Source organism: Gobio gobio (genome assembly GCF_949357685.1).
Source record: "Gobio gobio genome assembly, chromosome: 24".
Taxonomy (NCBI): domain Eukaryota; kingdom Metazoa; phylum Chordata; class Actinopteri; order Cypriniformes; family Gobionidae; genus Gobio; species Gobio gobio.
The window spans coordinates 19179866-19203133 of record NC_137120.1 but is presented as its reverse complement, the minus strand read 5'-3'; the positions used below and the strand labels follow the sequence as shown (position 1 = coordinate 19203133).

Below are 23268 nucleotides of genomic sequence, written 5' to 3'. Positions count from 1 at the left end.
GTTGAGACAATCGGTTCACTGGGTTGCCACAAACATAAGCTGATTTCAGTTAAAGAGATACACAACAAACAGAAAGAGAGAGAGACAGAGAGAGAGACAGAGAGAGAGAGAGAGAGAGAGAGAGAGAGAGAGAGAGAGAGAGAGAGAGAGAGTGTGAGAGAGAGAGAGAGAGAGAGAGAGAGAGAGAGAGAGAGAGAGAGAGAGAGAGAGAGAGAGAGAGAAGAGAGTCATGCTGCATGGTGGGCTGTCAGACCATATGCTTTCATGATTCTCGCTCCAAACACCACATAATTAACTACAACTGCACTAAAACCGATCAGTTAGGGAATAAACTCAAGGAGAAAACAGGTGAAAACAGCCATTAAACACTTCATTCATAAACACAAAACAATGTGTTTCCCATCTACTAAACCATATGCTCAGAAAAGATCCCAACCCAGCATCTGAAAGTAAAGGGACAGGGCAGACTTGGGCTAGTTTTTGAATCAAAAGATCAATTTTATAAATGTATATTTATGCAACTATGTAGTTATCTATATTGGTTTCAAGCACCTGGTTATTCAAACAGTTAGTTTAATATTACCTACTATCTGCATCTGTTTTTGCAATAGATGTAGGCTAATATATCACTTGTAAGCGAACTGGAATGTGCAAAATCACACTGGAATACCATTTCTGTTGACCAAAACAATTATTTGATATTTTTGTTAACTGTTAACGTATTTGTGCTTTCATGTATTTGTTTTTTGTGGGAAGATGATATTTTAACCTTTAATAGTAATATTTATTTATTCCCAACGGCTTTTCTTCGTTGTCATGAAGCAGCAAGTTCGCATTGTGACAATATAAGGGTCAAAACTTTTTCTTAAAGGTTAATGTCTATATCTACTCTCAAACTAAACATACAAAGAGAGAAACATTGACTATCGCTCGCTCTTACCTGCAGGTGTTTGAATGACGCTGTGATCTGCGTGATGTGAAGTGTGAGGCAGCGCGAGGCGCAGCGCGCGCTCTCAATCTTCTCCAAAGTCTCCGCTTCTTCGGTCCTGCGCGCAACGCTCGCCTCAAAAACACAGCAGAGCAGAAAGCAGCAGACCTTCCTCATAAACATCATATTCACCGAGGACATTTACGTAAACGTGTGTTGATCGCTGTGCGGTTGAATGTGGCTACTGGATGCGCGTGAGGCTCGTGTTGATGTGCTGTGTGTGTGTGTGTGTGTGTGTGTGTGTGGTGGAGAGGTGCGCGCGCTCGGACACTCCCTCTCACTCAAATCTGTCATCCGAACTCAGTCTGTCATTTTGTATTTAGGTATATAAACGAATTTAAGCCGCTAAAGTTGAGAACTTAAAGGCAAATAAGCGTATGCAGCAAATAAAATTGCTCCCATTATAATAAACGAAGCTCAGAGCGACGTTGATTATAATGACAGCGACCGTCGATAGCCTACGCGTTTATCGGAAGTTAAATGCAAAAGCCGTGTAGGCTAAATGATGAAATTAACATGCAAACAATGCCAGCTTAAATTTGGCTTTTCTTTTTCCCCACAGTTGCTATGGGAGCTTTATTGAATCACGTTAAAATGAGATTACTGCATTGAGAATTAATAAAAGACAACACATTGTTTTGTTTTAATGTCTGAAGTGTCTCCAGTCTTCCATTATTACAGTATAGTATATTATAGTAGATATAGTATAGTACAGTCTGTCATTACATTGAGATGAACGTCTCAGAAACCATTCAAATAGGCTAATGTGGATATGATAATCATCGAAGTTCCAAGGTATTACCATGTGATGCCATCAGTTCTTTTGTGTTGGCACCTTGGTGAGGACAGTTAATCACAACCTACTTTCTTTTATGAGGTATGATCCGCAAAATTGGATCCAGTTTGTTTATTCCCTGTGTGCATCTCGGCATCTACAGTTTCCAGAAGCATCTATTTATAAAAATGATCTGGCGTAAATGCGATATCAGCGCCATCGTGTGGTAGAATGACTAAAACATGAGAAAACAGAGACAAAAATTGGTAACATTAATAATGTGACTAACACATAATGGTCTGTCATTAATAAGTAACTATGCAGGAAGTAATGCAGGACTAATGAGTAGTAGGCCTACTACATTAGCTAACACTTCAGCTACTACTATTAACTAATATAGAAACAATCTTAACAAATCAGAAAGTAGTTAATATCAAATTTAGGAGATAGTTCCTTGTTAAGTAATCAATAATTACTGAATGAGATTAGCCTCATTAATAACTATTAACTAACTGAAAAATTATAAAGAACATTATTATGTGTCTGAGACATAATCAGTCATATTTTTTACTCTGAATAAAGTCATAAAATGCATCACTAATTACTCAAGTGTTACCTAGTCACTATGCAGGAACTACTAGTGACCTGGACCATTGTTTTAAAGTGACAAAGATGTTTTTCACTTTAAAATAATGGTCCAGATCACCTGAAGCGTGACTAGGTAACACTTGAGTTATGACTTTATTCAGAGTAAAAAAGATGACTGATCAGACACATAATAATGTTCTTTACACTCAGTGGTGTAAAGTATTTGAGTAAATGTAATTAGTTACTGTACTTAAGTATCTTTTTGGCTACTTTGTAGTTGTACTGAGTATCAAAGATATTAGAAACTTTTACTCTCTACTTACTCTCTACTTTACTCTCTAGATTTTTGAACAATTAAATGTACTTTTTACTCCAATACATTTGTGATGAGTAATGCAATTACACGTTACATTTTGCATGGCACCTAACTTTTTCCTGCAGCAGTTTGTTTCTGCTTATAAAGAAGCGATATCAGGGCATTGAAGGTACTATATCTTGTGTATTTTGCATTTACTCACCCAAACTTATCAACGAGGCTACTTTACATGAATGCGAGTGCATTAGCAGGTATTTGATAACCTGGATGCCTGCCGAACTTAGCCCCGCCCACAACATTTGAGGCCGGGAAGTTCGGTCTGGACTTGATCCGTTGTGGAGCAACTGAGCTGTTTGGACTTTGGACCAATGAAATTGTCAGGGTTGGCTTTATACGATGATGGACAGATGATCAACAGTAATGTAATCATGTATGTCACCAAAGAGCGCTTGGGTTGAATTCATTCTAATCCTAAATGGAGAACTTGTTCATATATGCTATACTATATTCTTTACTATTTCTCTCAAAAATTATGATCGAGTCGGTAAGTACTCTGTGTATCCTTAAATTCTTTTTTACAACACCGGCAAATATCGTTTACACTCATCTTCTTCTTCTACTTCTTCCAGCCTGCGTGCAGTTTAGTTCTGTTGACAACTATGTGTCGCTCCATTGCTCTCATTGGTTGTAGGTCTATCCAATTGAGTGCAGAGGAATTTTCTTTCCTGGTTCGGATGAAACACGCCTCATAATCACAGCCCAATGGAGCAGTATCAGACTCATATTCTGACTAGAATCTGAGTATTATGACATCAGGCTAGGTGGTTGATGAATTGCAAGTGTTTGATTTATGAGATGAGGCCATGACTGCAGCCAGTGATGAGGCATCCAGTGCTAGTAGACTTTTACTTTAATTTTACTTATTTTATTTATCCGCTATATTGTCGAGAACTTGTTGAAGGATGTTGGTTTACTTATGGCCTTTTTGTGCACATGAGCTTAACTGAGATTTGTGAGTTTGTAGATGTTTAAGCTGTTGTGTCAACCTTGATTTATTGCAATAATGTGTGTTCAGTTTTATTGAAAAAATAGCACGAATTGTATTTATTGTGCGATTTATACGCTAAAATGAGTTTTTACGTGCATATGATACGCATTGTCACCCCATTGGGTAGGTTTAGTGGTCTGGGGTATGTGCATAACATGCTTGGGTAGGTTTAGTGGTGTTACGTGCATATAACTGTTATTAAGTGTGCATCATATGCACACAAAAACTGTGTAACATATGCACATAAAAACTAATTTTGGCGTATAAATCGCACAATTCGTGCTATAGATACGCGTTTCCATCAGGCTGATTCTAAAGTGTTAGCCAAAAATCTCCATTGCGCGGTACTAAATATTTTATATCCATCTCTAAACAAACACACCTGAACCTACCAATCAAGGTCTTTATTTCCACATGAAAATGTGAGTTTTTGTGCTGATTGCAGGACTTTGAGGACTCCACGTGAAGGACTGAACATGCCTGAGGTAAAGTGTTTATTTGTATTTAGTTATAAATGGATTATTCTGCTTGTATTTTCATTAACTCTCATAATACATTATTAACACTTCATAAGTGTATATTATGAATCAATTTGAATAAGTTTGAGGTCAATTTTGAGCCTTGTGTTGACTATGGCGCACATGCTGTTTACATCACAGTGAGGTCATACACATTGATCATCTTGTTAATGTTTATCAAACCTGATTCCAAAGTCACATTCATCTCCTGGCATAAGCCAATGCTAGACTGCATTTGAAATAAAACTGGTTATCTTGTGCAGGGCATTGTCTGTAAATCTAGGCTAATTGAAGATGTTGACTCTGATTTGGATTTTTTTGACCACAAACATTCTGTGTGTCTTGGGGACAAATTTAGTTCATGTTCCCTGTGATGACAAGATTGTGGAGAAGTTGTCCCGACTGGCCGCCACGTACATAAATGAGGACAGACAAACAGGTTACAAATTTGCCTTAAACAGAATCACAAACGTCCAGGCGCATCAACAGGTTGGTAAAAAGTGCTGTTATTTTTTTTTTAGCAGTGGAAAGGCAAGCACACCATTAGTAGATCTACTCATATTATTAAACTATTAATAACATAAAATGTTTTACAGATAAAAAGTCATAATATATCTATTTATAATTTTTGCAATATAGTATTTATTTCACAGGTCCACTTTCCCTTGCTGTAGGGTCCTGCTGGAAAGGTCTATTATCTTGATTTAGATGTCCTTGAGACCAAGTGCCATGTCCTCAGTCCCAAATCGTGGAAAAAATGTGCTATAAGACCTTTCATGGAAACGGTAAGGATTCAGCTCCTTGATTAATTGCTGCTACTGTACATTTCAAGGAATGTTTAAGGTTTGGATGGAATATATGGTTAACAGTGTGGATGTGTTTACTTCTGTTCAAAATTCCATCTGGTAAATTCTCAAATATTGATCAAGGATTTAGGATTAACCAGCAGAGTTAACTTTTGCTGCATGCAAAACTGAAATTTGACAATGTAATGGAAGTACATTTGGATCTCAAGCTAAAAATCACTGGCTGTGTTTAATTTATTATTGCGCTGGAAAATCTGTAACTTGCATCTTGAATAAGAGCTGGCAGTGGCAGTGATATCAACATGCTTTTTTAAAATTGCTTTTATTAAATGAAACATAAGAAAACCTCTCAGGGATAGTGATTAATGATGACTTAAAGTCATATGATGCTATTTTAAAAGTTCATTATTTCGTTTTTTGGGTGAATTGGAACAGGTTAACATGCTTTAATGTCCAAAAAGCATAATTTTTCACATACTGTGCATTATTGCAGCACCACTATTCCCAGTCTCTCTGAAACACGCTGATTGCTACAAAGCCCCTCCTTCCGAAAAGCTCAAAGTGCTCTGATTGGCCAGTTGACCCAGTGCATTGTAATTGGCCAAACATCTCAAGCTGAATTTGTACTCTCATAGGCCCTGTCTGAAATGGCACACTTCATATGGACTTTTGGTCTCACAAGACCGCAGGGTGTCCCATTTGTTATTTTAGGTTTCAGAAGGGTGCTCTTGAGCACCTCTTTTGCCCCCTCGATGTGCACTGCTGCAAGCTTCGCAACAGACCTATTCCTGACAGTCAAAGCAGTCTTACGTCACAAAAGTACGGACTAATAGGAAGTCCGTGAAGGTTTAGTGTGCCATTTGGGACAGGGCCCTTGATTCAGGAAGCTGTCTTCCGTAAATTGCGCTGTGCAAAAGCTAACTTTTTGGGTTGTATGGCTCAGGAACAACGTTAATTTCATCTGTTTTTAGAAGGCCAAAAAAGGGGTTTTGCAGTATATGGGTGCTTGTGCATTGCGGCTCACCTTTTACAGTCTGCCCCATTGAGGAAGACCTCACCAGACCCAATCCGGACCCAGAGCCCAGTCAGCCATCAGCGATGCCAACCACAGAGCAAGAGCCACAACGATCGCTATAGGCTGTTTGGTAGGTTGTACAAGTGTGCGCGCAACAGTGTCCACCACGGAAGGCATTTTAGTTGGAGATCGAGGGAATTAATTGGAGCCACACCCACACTCCTGAGGCTGAGATGCGTAAACCAAGCTGGAACTCGACAAAAGTGATGTTTGATGAACTGGATGAGGTGCTTGCTGGTCTGCAGCCACCACTGGTACAATCCAGTTCCAAGTCATCTCAGTCACTGATGGAGTTTTGGTTCCTTGCCACCGTCGCCTCTGTCGCCTTTTAGCTTTTGGATTGCTCAGTTGGGGACTCTAAATATTCAACTATATTACTGATCCGCCCACATTGACACTATATGACCATTGAAATTAGCTGGATGACTTCATCGTTTTCTCCATAGCGGCTGTACAGCTGAATCAAATTCTGTTGCATTATTTTCCAGTTTAACACTGTGAAGCTGCTTTGAAACAATCAGCATTGTAAAAAGCTCTATATAAATAAAGGTGACTTGACTTCACAGGATAAGTCCAGTTTCAAGTCATCTAAGTAATTGCTGGATAAGCCCAGCTCCAAGTCATCCATGTCCCTCCCAACCTCCCTCTCCCTCCACCACTGTCAAAGCCATCAAGTTCCTCTGCCTCTTTTCTGCTGTCTCCCTTCAGGCCCTTGGCACCTCTAGTGGTTCCACTCAGCTTTATGGATCTGCCTGGGGTTTCCCAGTCATCAGCTCTGCCTTGGCCTGTGGATCCTTCATCTCCACCTCAAGCCTCCAAGCCATGGACTCCACCTCGGCCCTCCGACCCATCGACTCCCACTTTGCTAAATGCTCCATTGGCTCCACCATGGACTGTCATCCCGTAAGGCTCTGCCAGGCTCCCTCATCCCTCTGACTCCACCTTGGCCCATTGTCGCACTGGCCCCGCCACTCTGACCTGCGAGTCAGCAGTTGTGCCTCAACCCTCCACCCCTCTGGCTCCACCTGGCTTTAAATCTAGCCTAAAAACGTATTTTTATAATCTGGCATTTGACGCTATGTGAGAGTTGCTTTTTTATTGTTTTATTGTGTCTTACTTTGTATATTTTTCCATATTTTAATTTTATGTGTGTACAGCACTTTGATAAACACTTACTGTTTTTAAAAAGTGCTTTATAAATAAACTTTGACTTGACTCCTCTTCCCTTTGGTTCCTCCATTGTCCTCACTCCCACCATCTTCGACCCGCCCCGCCCTGCCACGGCCTGCCAAGCCCACGCCCTCATCTTTACACTCCTGCCTGTAGCTCCACTGTGGCCCTCCAGGCCTTCAGTGTCACCCTGGGTTTTCAGCTCATCCTTGGTCTCTACCTACCTGCCTGGTTCCACCAGGTCTCTCCATCAAGGCTCCCACATGGCTCCTCCCTCCATCGGCTCTACTGTGGAGAGTGGTGGCTCCAGGTTTTTTGTCTTGGGGGTGCTAAGGGTTCAGAGAGGGTTCAGTGGCTATGATTTTTTTTCAAGTGCACCAATAACTTAAATATCCTGCATTTATTGCATTTTATTTATTTAATTTCCTAATTTTACCTTAAAGGTCCCATGGCATGAAATTTATGAGGTTTTTTAACATTAATATGAGTTTCCCTAGAGTGGCTAGAAATTATGATAGGTGTAAACCGAGTTCTGGCTGTCTTTCTCTGCCTTTGAGAAAATGAGAGCTCAGACGAGCCGATCTGGAATCTTCCCTGTTATGTCGTCATACAAGGAAAGGTTACCTCCCCTTCCTCTGCTTTGCCCGCCCAGAGAATTAGGAGAAAATTATTCAGTTTATCAGTCGTGATGTCAGCACAGACTTTACAAACAGACTTTTACCATATGGATTCGACAGCACCGCCACAAACAGTGAGTAAAAGTGTTCATTAATGCCTGATCTGTGATCAGTGATTTCTGATGTGTAGCTAATCATTCATGTTCACACAGACTTTCTTTCGAAATCGTTTAATACTGTTGTTTATGCATCAGTGAATCAAGCCAGTGACTAAACTATCAACTTCACATCGTTTCTGTTAGTAGCATGAAACAAATCTGTTATTTACATGATTAAACTAGAGAGCGATCAAAGAACACTATTTATAATGTTCGGATCTGTCAATCACACGTCGCGAGTGTATCTGCACACTTGTCCAAACTGCCGTTATAATGAATGACACTGTTCTGCTGCACAAAGCTCTTACTGTATTCATGTCGATGCCGTGTTTGCTGTTAGTTGTGGTGAAAGTATTTTGTGAGAGAAAACGCGCTGCAATGACGAGATCACTGCATTCACGCGATCAACAAGACTGCATGTGTACTCAATGCTCATCACTGCAGCTTTTCATGTGATGGGAATAGATCATAAAATAATGCTATAGCCAACACTTTGACGATTCGTTCATCTCAACGGCTGTGATGGTAAAAAAACGTAGTTTAGAGGGATTCCACATGTTACAAAGTTCGTAGAATAAGGAGGTACAATAAAACTCTCAGCAATCTGGGTATCTCTGTTCCATATTGTTACACCCGGCTCAACGGTGCAACATAAAGGGAGACGACAAAGCGGAACGTTTCAAAACAAAGTATTTATTAAACAAAATAACATAATCAAAAGGTAATATCAGTAAGACAATCAGTATGAGGTGCGTGTGAATGGATGCAACAAATAAAAGCTATGACCGAGAATGAACTGTACAATACAACAAAACAAAGGAGAAGAGCGCATGGCAAACTGCTCCTAAACGAGCGCTGAGCAGCCGCCCAGACAGCCTCTTGCTCCATGCTTAAAACAGATCCTGTGACGAGCAACAGGTGCACTCAATTCCCAATCACAAGACCTGCAACGAAAAGAGAAAACCAAAACACCAACCAACACAACTTAACCCTAACACACCCCCCTAAAAAAAATGTGCCCCCCCCAACTCTGGTAAATTATAACATACATACAGAACGTCAGCTCACATCAGTTGCAGACAGAATAGCCATCTTCACTCCATCATGGGCGCACGTGACAGGGTGTCCGCTAAAACATTCTCAGCTCCTTTAAAATGTTTAATCGTTAAGTTATAAGGCTGTAGAAAAAGTATCCATTGTATTAACCGTTGACTCGGACTCTCGCAGAACCCACTTGATCCACGCAGTCCTCGATTCTATCAACTGTGACAGTTGTGCCCCTGAAAAACAGATAAATGAGACAACAAACTCCCCAATTCTTTCAGAGTTTTTTAAACGAGGTTGCATTACAGCATCATCTAGAGCTTTAACCCCCTCGGTCTCTCCCATCAAAGACTGACCCAACCCATCCATTACAGAACGAACCACAACAGATGGTTTAACATCAGTTTGTTTACAATCACGGGAGAAAAAAGGTTTCAAAGAGTTCACATGACAGATTTGAGTTCTCTTCTTTCTGTCTAGGGTCGCAATTTCATAGTTTAAATCGGATAGGGCACGCACAACAGTGTAAGGTCCCATACATTTTGCACAAAACGGAGAGCCCATTAAAGGCAACAATGCCAAAACTGGAGCTCCAGACCTAAATGCCCACTGTTCAGACTGGCGATCAAAAAGCTCTTTCATCTTCATTTGCGTCTTCTCGAAATGTATCTGTGCTGCTTGACCGGCTAAAAACAACCATCTGCAAAGACCATTGACATACTCCAGCAAACTCTGAGGTGGCTGTTTACCTCTTAATTGGTCACCCACAACGGCAAGCGGACCAACACAGTCTATTAAAAGGTGCTCAAAAGGTTGCTCAACTGGAGGTATTGGACACAGCGGGGCCTGTTTCAGTGTCTGATTAGGCTTCCCCGTCACTTGACAGGTATGACAGATTTTTATAAACCACGCGATATCCCTCTTCAACAGCGGCCAATAAAAATGCTTCAGAACTCGATCATATGTCTTTTTTATACCCAAATGCCCAGCTACATCGCCATGAGCCAACTGAAGTACAGCATCTCGAAGTTTCTCTGGTACAACAACTTGAACCATTGACTCACCATTACAATATTCTCTGTGGGCCAACCACTTACGCAGCAGCACTCCATCATTTATGAAGTATCCAGTCGCAGAACTCTCAACATCCTCTGGTGAAAGAACGGCATCGAACAAAGTTTTCAACCCAGGATCATCCCTCTGGGCGTCCACTAGTTCTACGCGAGAGAAATTAGACAAAATGGACAATCCAGGAGCGACAAACTTAACTGGTGTATGGGTGTCGCATAATTTAACATGCTCCTTTAGCCTTTTGGACCCGGACCTCGTAACAACAAGAGAGGTACCCTCTGACAACTCACCACACCCCTGACCGGGAAGGGAAAACGGAGTGACAATCGGTGATGGGGCCAATACCGGCCACACACACTCCCCAGCTAAGTTGTTTCCCAAAATGACCTCTACTCCCTCCACTGGCAAAGAAGGGCGCACTCCCATAGTCACTTCTCCATTGACCAACTGGGACTGCAAAATGAACTTGTGTTGAGGAACAGACAACTTTTGAAGAGCAATTCCTTGAATCAACACATTCTTACCAACATATGAAGTGGGCGAAAATGGAAGAACAGAATCCAAAATAAAGGACTCTGATGATCTCGTATCTCGCAGCACTCTCACAGGTACACTTTCCTGCCCCTCAAAAAGAGAAACAAATCCTTCAGAAACAAAGGTACATACCCTTTATCAATTTCAGAACAGTTCCTTTTTATCACAGACATACTTTCCATAGACGATGTGCGTGACAAACAACCCGTTAACAGCACAGGTGCAGAATTCGTATTCTTGCCGCATCCATGTTTGCTTTTAAGAACAGGACATTCGTTCTTCCAATGTCCGACTTCCAAACAATAACGACACATAGAATCAGTTATCACTCTGGGAGACCCTCGATCACTTCGTTGCAATTGTTTGGGACTACAATTTCCATTACCACGACTCCACATAACCAAACCATAACCAAATCGATTTGTGTGTATCAAAACAATCATCTGCCAACGATGCAGCTTTAATAGCAGTGGAAGGTTTATTTTCATTAATGTAAACTGCAATTTGATCGGGAACAATGTTTTATAACTGTTCAATAATCATCATTTCACGCAACTCACTGAAGGACTGGACGTTAGATGTTGAACACCAGCGATCAAAATGGTTACTTAACTCTCTTGTGACCTCTACGTGTGTTTGTCTCTCACCTTTTCTCCATGTACGAAAACGTTGGCGATAAGCTTCTGGGACCAACTCAAAAGCTTTCAACACAGCCGATTTCACACTATCATAATTCCTTCTATCCTCTACTGAAAGAGCAGTATATGCCTCCTGAGCTCTCCCCACTAAAACAGACTGAAGCATCACTGCACGGTCACTACCAGGCCATCCTCGTTCATCAGCTATACTTTCAAATAATGAGAAAAATACGTCAGGATCGCTCTCATTAAACGCAGGCAACAATTTCAAATGATGAATTATGTCAAACGAACAATCCGTGCGATCAAAAGATCTGTCCCCTCGAAGTTTTAAACTCTCAAACTTTAATTGAAACTCTTGATCTTGTTTTTCTGCAGCTAGTTTATGCTCATGTTTCATTCTTTCAAAATCCATTTCACGTTGTTTCATCAGATCGTCTAATTTACGTTTTTCTATTTCCATTTCACATTCACGCATCTCCTTTTCATGCAACTGTTGCATTTGAATAAGTTCTTTCTGTTACTCAAATTACAAACTGACCAATGAAACTGCTGATTTTTGAACTGCTGGACTATCCCCAGCTGTTACTTGTTCTAGCCTAATTGGTAAAATCTGAAGATCCCCTAACTTGTGTCTTAATATTTCTCTAAGCTCATCTTTTCTCAGCAGTTTATCAATGCCACTCAATTCATAGCGATCTACAATTTCCCATAACTGTTTCTTAGAACACAAATTTAATAACTCATCTGACGGCACCTTACAAAACTGCTCTACTGAAGTCATAATGCAACAATCTGAAATAAAAATAAATAAATCACAAATTAATCTAACAAATTCGGCCTACTCACTACACCACAATTCAGCTCAGGTAATTCTTACGGTCAAAAACTGTGCACACATTCTCCAACTCCCCACCTAATCCTAACAAAAAACCCTCTAACTAACTCCTCCCTAGTCTTCGTGCGCTCCCAAGAGTCAAGCCCTTTGAAGCACCCAAATACCGCTGGGGTGGAACCAAACAAACAGTTCGGAACTACCACCACGGCAGTGCAGGAGACACACAAAAATAACAAACTAAAATAAAAAAAACAACGCAAAGCGTTGCTACAGCCTAACTGGGGAGCACTCAAATTGCACAGTTTTAAACCTTAAGAACTTACCTCTTTCAGAGCTGACCAAAAAATCCACACCAACGCTCGAACAAATGTTCTGCTCTGCCTCTCCACCTAATCAACCAAACGAAATCACATCAAATAAATTAACCGAAATTAATTGGACGAGACCTGCAACGAAAAGAGAAAACCAAAACACCAACCAACACAACTTAACCCTAACAACATGCAGCCCGTCTCTCTTTCTCTGGCAGTGCGTGCAGATCTCGCTAAACCACGCCCCCTCCGCCACTTAATCTTATACTCATTTCAAATGCAAAGATGTCAGCCAATCAAAACAGTGGGCGTTTTCACTGAAGTCTCACAGCAGACACGCCCCTTGAAACAAGCCAGAGGGCTAATATCAGTATAGAAAAATGCTTTTTATTTCTAAATAATGAATTTTTTTATGTAAAAACCATACTAACAATATAAGTACACCTCAGGAAACATTATAAAATAATAAAAAAATCAATGCCATGGGACCTTTAAAACTATACTTTTACAAGGTCACAATGTAAAGTGTGGAGTTATTATGCTCGTGTTATCAAGTTAGCTGAACATCTTTAATTCAATAACCCTTTATTGAAAACGTCTGACTGAAAGTCCCACCTACTGGCTGGAACAGATAATTCCAATCGGAAGTGAGCATCCCTATGCAGAACATGACCATAAATTATTAAATTACTTCCTTGAAGTGACCATTGCATGTTCCCTTCCCTAACGGACCTGTGGAAGGGCCCTTCATGAACAGATTCAGTTGCTCACTTTCATGCCTACAAATGTGCGTGCAAGGATGCAAAGACAACATTTGGAATTCTCCCAATAAGGGTGTGGCAAGCAGGGAGGGACCGGAAGCTGTGGGAACAGAGTGAGGCCGGTGGCCAAAGCCGGATGAGCCGTCATCGTTCACTAGGTGGTGGAGGAGTCAGAGGGCTGTCTACCGAGATGTATTCAGTGCCACCGCCAGTCATTGCAGAGGAGTTCACCCAGCTGGTAGAGGACCGGATAACAGTGCGTTTTGGGAACCGGACCAATAATATTTTCCTCCTCCTCTCCTTTTTTCTGCCGCTTTACTTTCGTTTTGTTGTTTAATTATATTATAATTAAAGATCATGTTGAACGTTTGCCGGTTCCCGCCTCCTCCTTCCCTGAATATTGCAAAGATTGCTAGGTCTATTATTTTAGGTCTATTATTAAAATCTGTTCAGCAATCTTTGTTGCATTATATGCCAATGGAGACTGTTCAAAATTGGAAAGTTTTTCCCCAATGTTTGCTGAGGAGAATCGATCTGCAACAAAAACAACACGCTCACAGCCTGCCCTACCAGCTGTATTTGAACTACAAAGAAAGTATGAAGCAAAATCAAATGAAGCAAACTTAACAGGGCTGTATACGTACATGTGTATACTGTTGAGAAACCTGGGTTCAGACTTCTCAAACAGTTAAATAACAGGTATGCCCTTGCCCTTCCTTCACTGAATTATTTCATGTACACTGAAATACCAGCCCAATGAAACAAAATATTTACTCATGAACAATCTTGAGGGGAGCTCTTTTTCATGCACCACTTCAACATTCATGGCACTAACTGTGCAATTTGTATCTAAATCCTTGAACTTGCAGAGCTGCTGTTTGGGCTGAACTCTGAGCACACAGGAGAATGCTTGAGGTGGGCATTGCAGGAGATAGTACAAGAAACATGGAATTTATGTCTGGTATTACCACTGACAATGCCTCATCAAACAAGAAAGCATTTCAGCAGGACATAACGAGTCCCCCTCTTTGGGCACAACCTGCACCTAGCCATTCACAATGGCCTGGATATACTGTAGACTGTGTGTCTGGAGCACTGTCGATGTTGAAAAAAACAGTGTCTGCCTTCAGCAGGTCACCAAAGATATTGTGACAGCTGAATATGACAACTGTCCAAACACAGAATGATCCATGATGAGCCCACATGCTGCGACACAGCAGCAAGCTGTCTGTTCGGAAGACCTCATGCCTAAAGATTCAGACTGATTGAGCCCTGTCAGCTCTTTCGCACCACCTCCTGCCCCTGAGTTGGAAGATGTTTTCTACTTTGACATTTAAAGAAAGTGACAGCAACCTAAAATGTCAACTTAAAGACACTATTAGGGGAGATCTGAGACAGAGATATGAGGACACACATCTGCAGCTGATACTGAACACGGCCACATTTCTTGACACAAAATTCAAGGACAGCTTTGTTACCTTAAGAGATTAGATTAAACAAAATCTAATGGCCAGTGTCAATTCGCCAGAAATAGGAGGCCAAAGTCAGCAAATATCGTCTCCAGGTGAAAAGCAGCAACCAGCTAAGAAAACTTAAACAAAAAGAATGAACGTGGAGAGGATGCATCATCCAGAGCAGAGGGTGGGGATGCAGAATCAGAACTCAAAATGAGTTCTCAGTATATGAAAAGATGCCTGATATTAGTGCAGGAGGAGGACACATGAGAAAACTTCATCCTTCCCCTATCCACGACTTACAGCTACAAAGAAGCACATTGACATGCTGGTGTTCCTAGATCAAAATCTGAAAGTTGCAAAAAAAAAAACACTTGTGTCACCTTTATAGATAACGTTGGCATATAATTATAATTACTTGTTACTTGAAAATGCACAAGATTGCACTGATTTTGTTTTTGGACTTAGGACTATTGACACAAAAAGTATTATACTTTACTTGAATATACAAAAGATCCTGCCAAAAAACTCTGTAGTGGATGAATAACGGTATCAAAAAGTCCTGCAAGGGCAACTTTTCCTAACGATCCAGGAGCAATTTGGTGATGAACCATGCATTTTCCAACATGATGGAGCACCATGCCACAAGGTAAGAGAGATAATGAAGTGGCTAAGAGATCATTACATTGAAATTTTGGATCCATGGCCAGGCAACTCCCCAGATCTTAATCCCAAAGAGCTCCTATGGTCAATTCTCAAAAGGTAAGTGGACAAGCAGAAGCTCACAAATTGTGATCAACTCCAAGAATGGATTGCCATCAGTCAGGATTTGGCCCAGAAGCTGATATTGAGCATGCCTTGCTCAAGTGAATTGCAGAGGTTATGATGAAGAAGGGTCAACACTGTAAATATTGACTCCTGGCGTACATTGAATGTTTTTGCCAATAAACGCCTTCAAAACTTATGCAATGCTTATTTTGATGTAGCTATGGTGGAATGAAACTAATTGCTCTCCCCTCCGCCAAGTTTATAGAACACCCAATTCTGAAACTCAGGTATAAACATTTGAGTTTCTTAAGTAAATACAACTTGACTAGGAAAAAAGTATTTCTGACAAGGAAACTCATATTTATGATAAACCCTGTGTGAAGGCAGGGTTGGATCGAGGCATTTTAGACAGGTCTGGAGCAGTGTTTTCTGTTAGATAGAATAAAGACAATACACTTTGTAACTTTGCAGATCTTGTACATGAACATATACATTACGGAAAAGGAAAACATTAAAAAAGCATCATATGACGACCCCTTTAATCCAACTTCTACCTTGAAGTTATCTATCAAGTAACTCTGATTTTGTTGTCTTGAAAGGAGAATGTGTATGATTGTTTTAGATGGGTTTATATACAATTAATGTATGTTCCTTGTGTTGTAGCAAATCTCTGGAAACTGTAACACCACTGTACTCCACACACCAGAGGGCTACTCTTACCTCTACAGCTATGACTGCACACTTGTTCCAGGTCATCCATTCATTTCCATTCCTGACTGCATACATTTACAAGATTTCCCTGGTTACTAGAAATCTCAACAAGCAGAAACTTTTTTAGCTTATGTGAAACTGAAGAAGGGCTGTGAATATATCCATGTAGGCTGTGCAATTAAATGGGTCATGCGATTTTCCAATTTTGTAATTAAGTTAAATTCACAACTTAGGATGAAAATGTAGCTAGTGATTATAATGGGTTCCAGTCAAGTCACATTTATTTATATCATTTATATATTTAATATAATATTAATTATACACTGTAAAAAAAATTCAGGTCTCCAATTGAAAATTTTCTAGTGACTGATCACATCTAAATTTTTCAGTTAAAAAATAACTAAAAACGAAAAAACCGAAAAAATCCCCCTGATTTTTTTCTCTCGGCCAACTAAAAAATTTAGATGTGATCGGTCACTAGAAAATTTTCAATCGGAGACCTGATTTTTTTTACAGTGTATGTATATATATGTATATTTAATTATATATCTTTATACAATACAGATTGTTAGCTTTACAGTGATAACAGGAAAATTATGCATTTTGTCTATTATTCATCTGAAGTCAGTTTAGTGTTGATTCAGTTCAGTTGTAAAAATCAACAATTATTAAATTAGTTCATTTAATCTATAAAGCAGTTCTCACTCACATCCAGTGTAGGCAAATGTCAGCCATCAAGCAACTGAACGCCAGTGGGCGGGGCCAATGGTGCGATGATGTGTAACCATTTGTCGATATATTGCTCTGGATGCAGTCATATGCAAATGTTTTTACCTGTGTGACATCACAAATCCCACAATATTCAAACAAGCTGTTTTTAGAGCTTGATTACACAAATGTTTTGTTTGTTTGTTTTTTCTATTTTTCTTTTCTATTAAGGAGGGCATTTTAAGCTATGAAACTTGCAGGGTGTTTTGTAAGACACTCGCGCTGCATCACCGGTTTGGGAACGCCTCTGCGCGATTGCGTCGTGAAGTACGTATGTAATCAGTCCAATAGAAAGATGGAAGGTCATAGGCGGGTGACGTTGTAGACCCGGAAACTATAAAGCATACCAGCAAAGACACGCCTCCAGCTTCTGTTGTCTTCAGCAAGCTCGATATGTATCATTGTCCTTTGTCAGCTCTATGTTTGTGTCTGGGTTCAGACTTTTTTGTTTTCATATAAAAAGTTTGCAACACATACTGACTCACAAAAGAGAGACACTATGGCGAGTGAACAGCAGTACAGAAAGTGTGTTTCTCCCTGCTCTCACTACATTACGAGAGGGGATACACACTCAATGTGCGTTATTTGTTTGGGTTAGCAGCATGCTCAGTCGGCTCTCGAGGGGGCTGGCTGCGAGCATTGCGAGGCGCTGCCTCTAGGAATGTTGCAATCCCGCCAGGCGCTCTTCGAGGAGGGCGCAGCGGCCTCGCATATGGTCCTGTCAGAGGGGTTAGAGACGGACTCATCCCATTTTCTGCCTTCATCTGGCAGGTCCGGTGCTTCCTCTCTGGGTTCGGGAGCCCGCGCTGCGTTTTCTCCCGCCCGGGGGGCAGCCGTGATGCTGCAGTTATCTAGCTCTAACAGAAAAATAAGGAGGTGGATATCAGCAGTATCAATGCAGGTGGATGTGAAGACTTGCCACTTCAATCCCTTGCAAGTGAGGAACTGTTGGAGGTGTTGAATAAAGCAGTAGCCAAATTAAATATTATTGTAAATAATAATTATATTATATTATATATATATTATTCAGGAGCACGCCTCAGTTAAAAGCAGGCCTATGAGCGCTTCCTTTGTGCCCACTGTTCAGCCTCCTTAGCCACCGAGTACAAGCTCCTCACACCGGGCGCAGCAAAAACAGAGCATCGCACCCCGTGCTACCCCCTCAGAAGGGTGGGCGGCGCCCTAAGGCACAGAATAAGACGGATCTGAGGACTGTCATTATCTTGAGGAAGAAGCCCTGCACGTCTAAGAAGCCCTGACGTCAGTGGGCCCAGGGCGGTGAGAGCGGTCCCCCCCGGGGGCAGGTGGAGTTCACCTCAGCATACGGTGCCCGTCTGCCTCCGGTGCCCTCACAAGGTCAATCCACCAATCCTGCCTGAGCGCCGGGGTGTGGAGAGCCCTCACGAGTCATCCGAGGAGGGAGGTGGCGCTGTCGAGTCAGTTGTTCCATGCCAGTTCGCCGCATCAGGGTGCTGCACTCGCGGTGCAGAGTACATCAGAGGACAGCCTCGAGAGGCTGGTACCCTTAGTAGATTTTATGTCAGAGTGGGAGAATCTGCCAAATATATCTCAGTGGGTCCTGCAGATTATAAATATGGAGGTGTCATCCACCCAGTTTCAATGGGGTTGCAATGGGAGCAGGCTCTGGTTATGTCTCGTGCCAAAGAAGGATGGAGGGCTGCACCCTATTCTAGATCTGCGTGTCCTCAACCGCTCAGTAGCAGAGCTCAGTTCAGGATGCTTACACTCAAACACATTGTGTCTCAAATCAGGTCTGAGGACTGGTTTGTCACGTTAGATCTGCATACTTCATGTCTCCATCCTTCCGCAGCTCAGGAAGTACCTGAGGTTCGCTTTCAGGGGAGAAGCTCTTTCACCCCGCATGTTCATGAAGTGTGTGTACGCGGAGTTAGTCCCCTAGTGTATGCATTCTCAATTATATCGACAACTGGCACAGTCAGCTCGTCTGGCGGTTCGACATTGAGATGTTGTTCTCACGCATATGAGGAGGTTAGGGCTGAGGCTCAGCTCCAAGAAGTGCGTTCTTTCTCCAGTTCAGAAAATAATGTATTTAGGCGTGAGTTGGAATTCGGTCTCTTTGCAGGCCCGCTTATCAGAGCCTCACATAGGGTCGATCCTCTCAGCTGTTAAAGGGGTGAAGCTAGACCAGCTGCTCACTGTCAACAGTATCATAGACAGTTAGGTATGATGGCAGCAGCGTCCAACATGATTCCCTGTGGCCTGTTGTACATGAGACCGTTACAGTGGTCGCTCAAGACCAAGGGATTTTCCCCAAGGGGAAACCCTTTTCACGTGTTCAAGGCAACGCGGCGGTGTCTCCACACCTTGGTCATGTGGAAGGATCCTTGGTTTCTCACCCAGGGCCCGTTACTGGGGGCACAATGTCAGCGAGTATCTCTGACCACGGATGCCTCCCTTACGGGCTGGGGGGGCGACCATGAGTGGTCGCTCAGCCCAGGGCTTATTGGCAGGCAGGACCAGGGGGTTTTCCCTAGAAATGCTGGCAGTGTTTCAGGCTCTGAAGCACTTCCTGCCGTATCTCAGGGGCCATCATGTGCTTGTATGCACAGACAGCACATCGGTGGTCTCCTATATAAACCATCAGGGGGATCTGAGGTCTCGTCAGCTATACAAGTTGGCTCGCCTGATCCTCCTGTGGGCCCTGCTCTCAGTCAAGGCAGTTTACATCCCAGGGCGCCTGAATGTGGAAGCAGAGGAAGCAGGGGCCCGGGGAGTGGAGACTCCACACTGAGGTGGTGGAGCTCCTTTGGGAGAAGTTTGGCAGGGCTCAGGTGGACCTGTTCGCTACACACAAAGACACACTTTGTCATCTGTGGTTCTCCCTATCGCCTCCAGCTCCACTGGGACTGGATGTGATGGTACAGGAGTGGCCGAGGCTGCCCCTGTACGCATTTCCCCCGATTGCTCTGCTTCCGGGAGTTCTAGAGAGAGTGTGCCGGGACAAGGCCTGTCTGCTGCTAGTAGCCCCTTTCTGGCCAGGCCAAGTATGGTTCGCAGACATCGTGTCTCTCCTCGATGGCTCTCCCCTGGAGATTCCGTTCAGGAAGGACCTTCTCTCTCAGGCGGGCGGTGCCATCCTGCACCCTCGCCCAGAGCTGTGGAAACTGTGGGTTTGGCCTCTGAGGGGGCCCAGCTCATAAGTTCTGATCTCTCAACCGAGGTTGGAGATCATTCTACACTCTAGAGCTCCCTCCACGATGAAACTGTATGCTCTGAAGTGGAGTCACTTTGCCTCATGGTGCAGAGATCACCTGTGGGATCCAGTTAACTGCCCTGCGAGCGCGGTGCTGGAGTTACTGTAGGAGAGTTTCTCCGCTGGATTAGCTCCCTCCAAGATAAAGGTGTTTGTGGCGGCCTTAGCAGCTTACCACACTCCTTTGAGTGGTGTTTCATTGGGGTGACACCCTCTAGTTACTCGTTTTGAGGCTAAGACCTGCAGTATGCACTAGGGGTTGAACGACTTCCGATTTTTTCAAGTCGACATTTATGTGATGAAAGTCGAGTCGACGTCGACTAGTCGCTGATGACGTCATTAATAAACAAATAACCCTGAACCTTGAGCTGAGATGCGAACACAAGTTTTCTTGTGCACAGGACAGCTATGGCATATGACACAGCGCTGCCCATAAGGTTATTGCTCCTACATAACAGCTTTTGTATCAGTTCTTTTGTCTTTGGGTCGTTTTATTTCTCACAGATTTCTGCTCGTTCTGAATCAGATACAGATAAAGTAGCACAATAAAGATTACATGTATATGAATGCATTAGTGGAGAGAGCGATTGCGTGTGAATTAATTCTACTTGCCAGCGTCTCTCTACTAATAGGGAAACTGTGAGTTTTAGTTACTAAGAAATATATACTAAAACTTTTCAGTTTCTAAGCTATTTTAGTGATAAATCACAGAACAGTGTTGATACATTTCTGCGCTATGAATGGTTTTGTGTAAGGAGCGCGCGCGCATAATGTGCGAGCTATGTGTGTGTGTGTGTGTGTTACAATCAGTCCCGCCGCTGGCCGTTTTGATGTTTTGAAGCGTTTTGAAGCGCAATCACTTTATGATGCCCGCGGTGGCGGCGTTCACGAATTTGGCAGAGCTGACCTGCGGGAGGGTAGAAAGAGCATTTTCTTGTGTTAAATGCTCCCCACAGCACGTGGTGCCCTACGCGCAGCGCGTGATGCGCGTGGTGGTAGCGGCGGTACTGGTTACAATGCAGCACGCATTTAGAACGGTGATTAACTGACCTCTACAATAAGCGTGCATTCTCCCGATCCATTTTGAGCTTCCAGATGGTATAATCAAACACGTCTTGTGGAGAGCTCTCTGAGCATGTATTTATTTGTCATTTTTAACTGTTGGAAACAGAGCCTGGCAGCCTGCATGTCAGGAAATGTCTTATCCTGTCTAGCGACTAGTCAACGTCAAGCTTAAAGCATCCCGGCAGAGCATCAAAGTCGATTAGTCGACTAGTCGGTGCAACCCCTATTATGCACCAGGGTGCCGGCCTGGGACCTGGCCATTAGTGTTAATTTCGTCAGACGAGACGAGACTAAATATGTTCGTCAACGACCTTTTTTTCCATGACGAAGACGAGACGATGACGAGACTGCACTAATGTCCAAAAACGCTGACTAAGACTAAATTAACATGCATTATTGTTGACGAAAAAGGACGAGACTAAAATGTTTTGCATAAAATAAAAACTAAGATAAAATCTCTCTTCATTTTCGTCTACAATTGTCTCTACTTTTTCATCATGAGATGAATATTCAGCTGTTCAAAATATTCAGAAAGAGTTCCCGCTGTTGCTGGAGTAGAGGTCTCTCTCAGACTCCGCCTGTCATCTCGCGGCCGCGCGCGTGTGGTCACGTGGTTCCCGGAGCGCTCAATACTTCTAGCGCTGTGTCCGTATATTAATGGCTTAAGCCGCGCAAGTTACACAACAGCTTCACTTTACAGGTGTTTGCAGCAATTTTTGTCAAACCCGTACAGCATAGTGTGCGTCAGCCACATTTACAGTATCATTTTATTATGGAGAGTGGTAGAGATGCAACATTGTTAACATTAATATTAATGTTTTTCTTGTATTTAGCCCTCAGGTATTCCTTACTAATTAAGTCACACTTATACTCATTGGTGGTCAAATGTGACCATACACCTTAACTATTTTAAAAATAAATAGCCTATATTTTAATTCAATAATATTTATTGAATATTTTGAGGAGATCTTTTGGTACTAAATACTATTTGTGCAATACTTATGGTCCATTAATGAACACTTAAAATATTTTTCTTCTAATATTTTTATTATTTATATCACAATTAGTGTATTAATTAAGGTTAAAATAGAGAATTCCACTGCAAAAAGGCAAATTAGAGCCATTTTGTGGCTGGAAAAATAAAACATTTAACTTGTAATGCCATTAATGGTGCCTGTATGGCTCTTTAATTAATACACATGTAGTCTAGTTGCTCAAAGTATTGCAGATCATAACTGCTGACTTATTTGTGAAATTTTGAAATGTTAATAATAGTGAATAGTAAAGAATGCAAGCAAATATAATATAACCCCAAAAAAGTGTAAAAAACTTATTTTTCCTTATATGTACAGTAGCTATATCCATATGAATTCATACTGAATCAAGATCGAAATCAATATTTGTGCCCATGGTCTCATAAGCTAATGCTGATTTTAGGCATCTACGCTGTAAACCAACCAGTTAGCTGTGGTGTTGTGGCACAAACATTATGCAGGTTATATGTACTTTATGTAACTTATTTTGCCACACAATATATTGAGTTTTCCTTTGACTAAAGCTAGACTAAAATGACTAGACTTTTGGTCGACTAAAACTTGACTAAGATACCTTGAGTTGTCTTTTGACTAAAACTAGACTAAAATGATGAGACTTTTAGTCGACTAAAACTTGACTAACAAAAAAAGATTTGTGAATGACTAAATATGACTAAAACTAACAAGGACATTTGGCACAAGACTAAGACTAAGACTAAATTAAAAATAGGTGACAAAATTAACACTACTGGCCATTGTCCCTCAAGGCCTTTCCGAGGCTCCCTTCGGCTCGAAGGAAGTTCCTGAGAAGTTTCTCTCTTTTAAAACTATCTTTCTTCTTGCGATATCTTCTTTGAAGATTAGGGGATTTTCAATCCCTCTCTGTGGCACCCTCCTGCTTGGAATTTGCTCCTAGTATGACTAAGGCCTTCCTACATCCTAGGCCGGGTCATGTTCCTAGGTTTCCACTAATCCTG

The 23268-nt window shown here is 41.9% G+C and overlaps 2 protein-coding genes across 2 annotated transcripts in view; one reads left to right on the top strand and one right to left on the bottom strand.

Moving 5' to 3' along the window:
• anos1b (anosmin 1b) overlaps positions 1-1188 on the bottom strand; it is a 120337-nt gene extending 119149 nt beyond the window's left edge. The window contains 1 exon segment of the mRNA XM_079808356.1: positions 941-1188. Coding sequence (XP_079664482.1) covers positions 941-1129 — 189 coding nt within the window. The 5' untranslated portion in view covers positions 1130-1188.
• Positions 1189-4418: 3230 nt separating this feature from the next.
• Positions 4419-23268, top strand: part of LOC307120993 (fetuin-B) — a 33352-nt gene continuing 14502 nt past the window's right edge. The window contains exons 1-3 of the mRNA XM_079808349.1: positions 4419-4722; positions 4908-5018; positions 16142-16229. Coding sequence (XP_079664475.1) covers positions 4528-4722; positions 4908-5018; positions 16142-16229 — 394 coding nt within the window. The 5' untranslated portion in view covers positions 4419-4527. The remainder of the gene's footprint in view (positions 4723-4907; positions 5019-16141; positions 16230-23268) is intronic.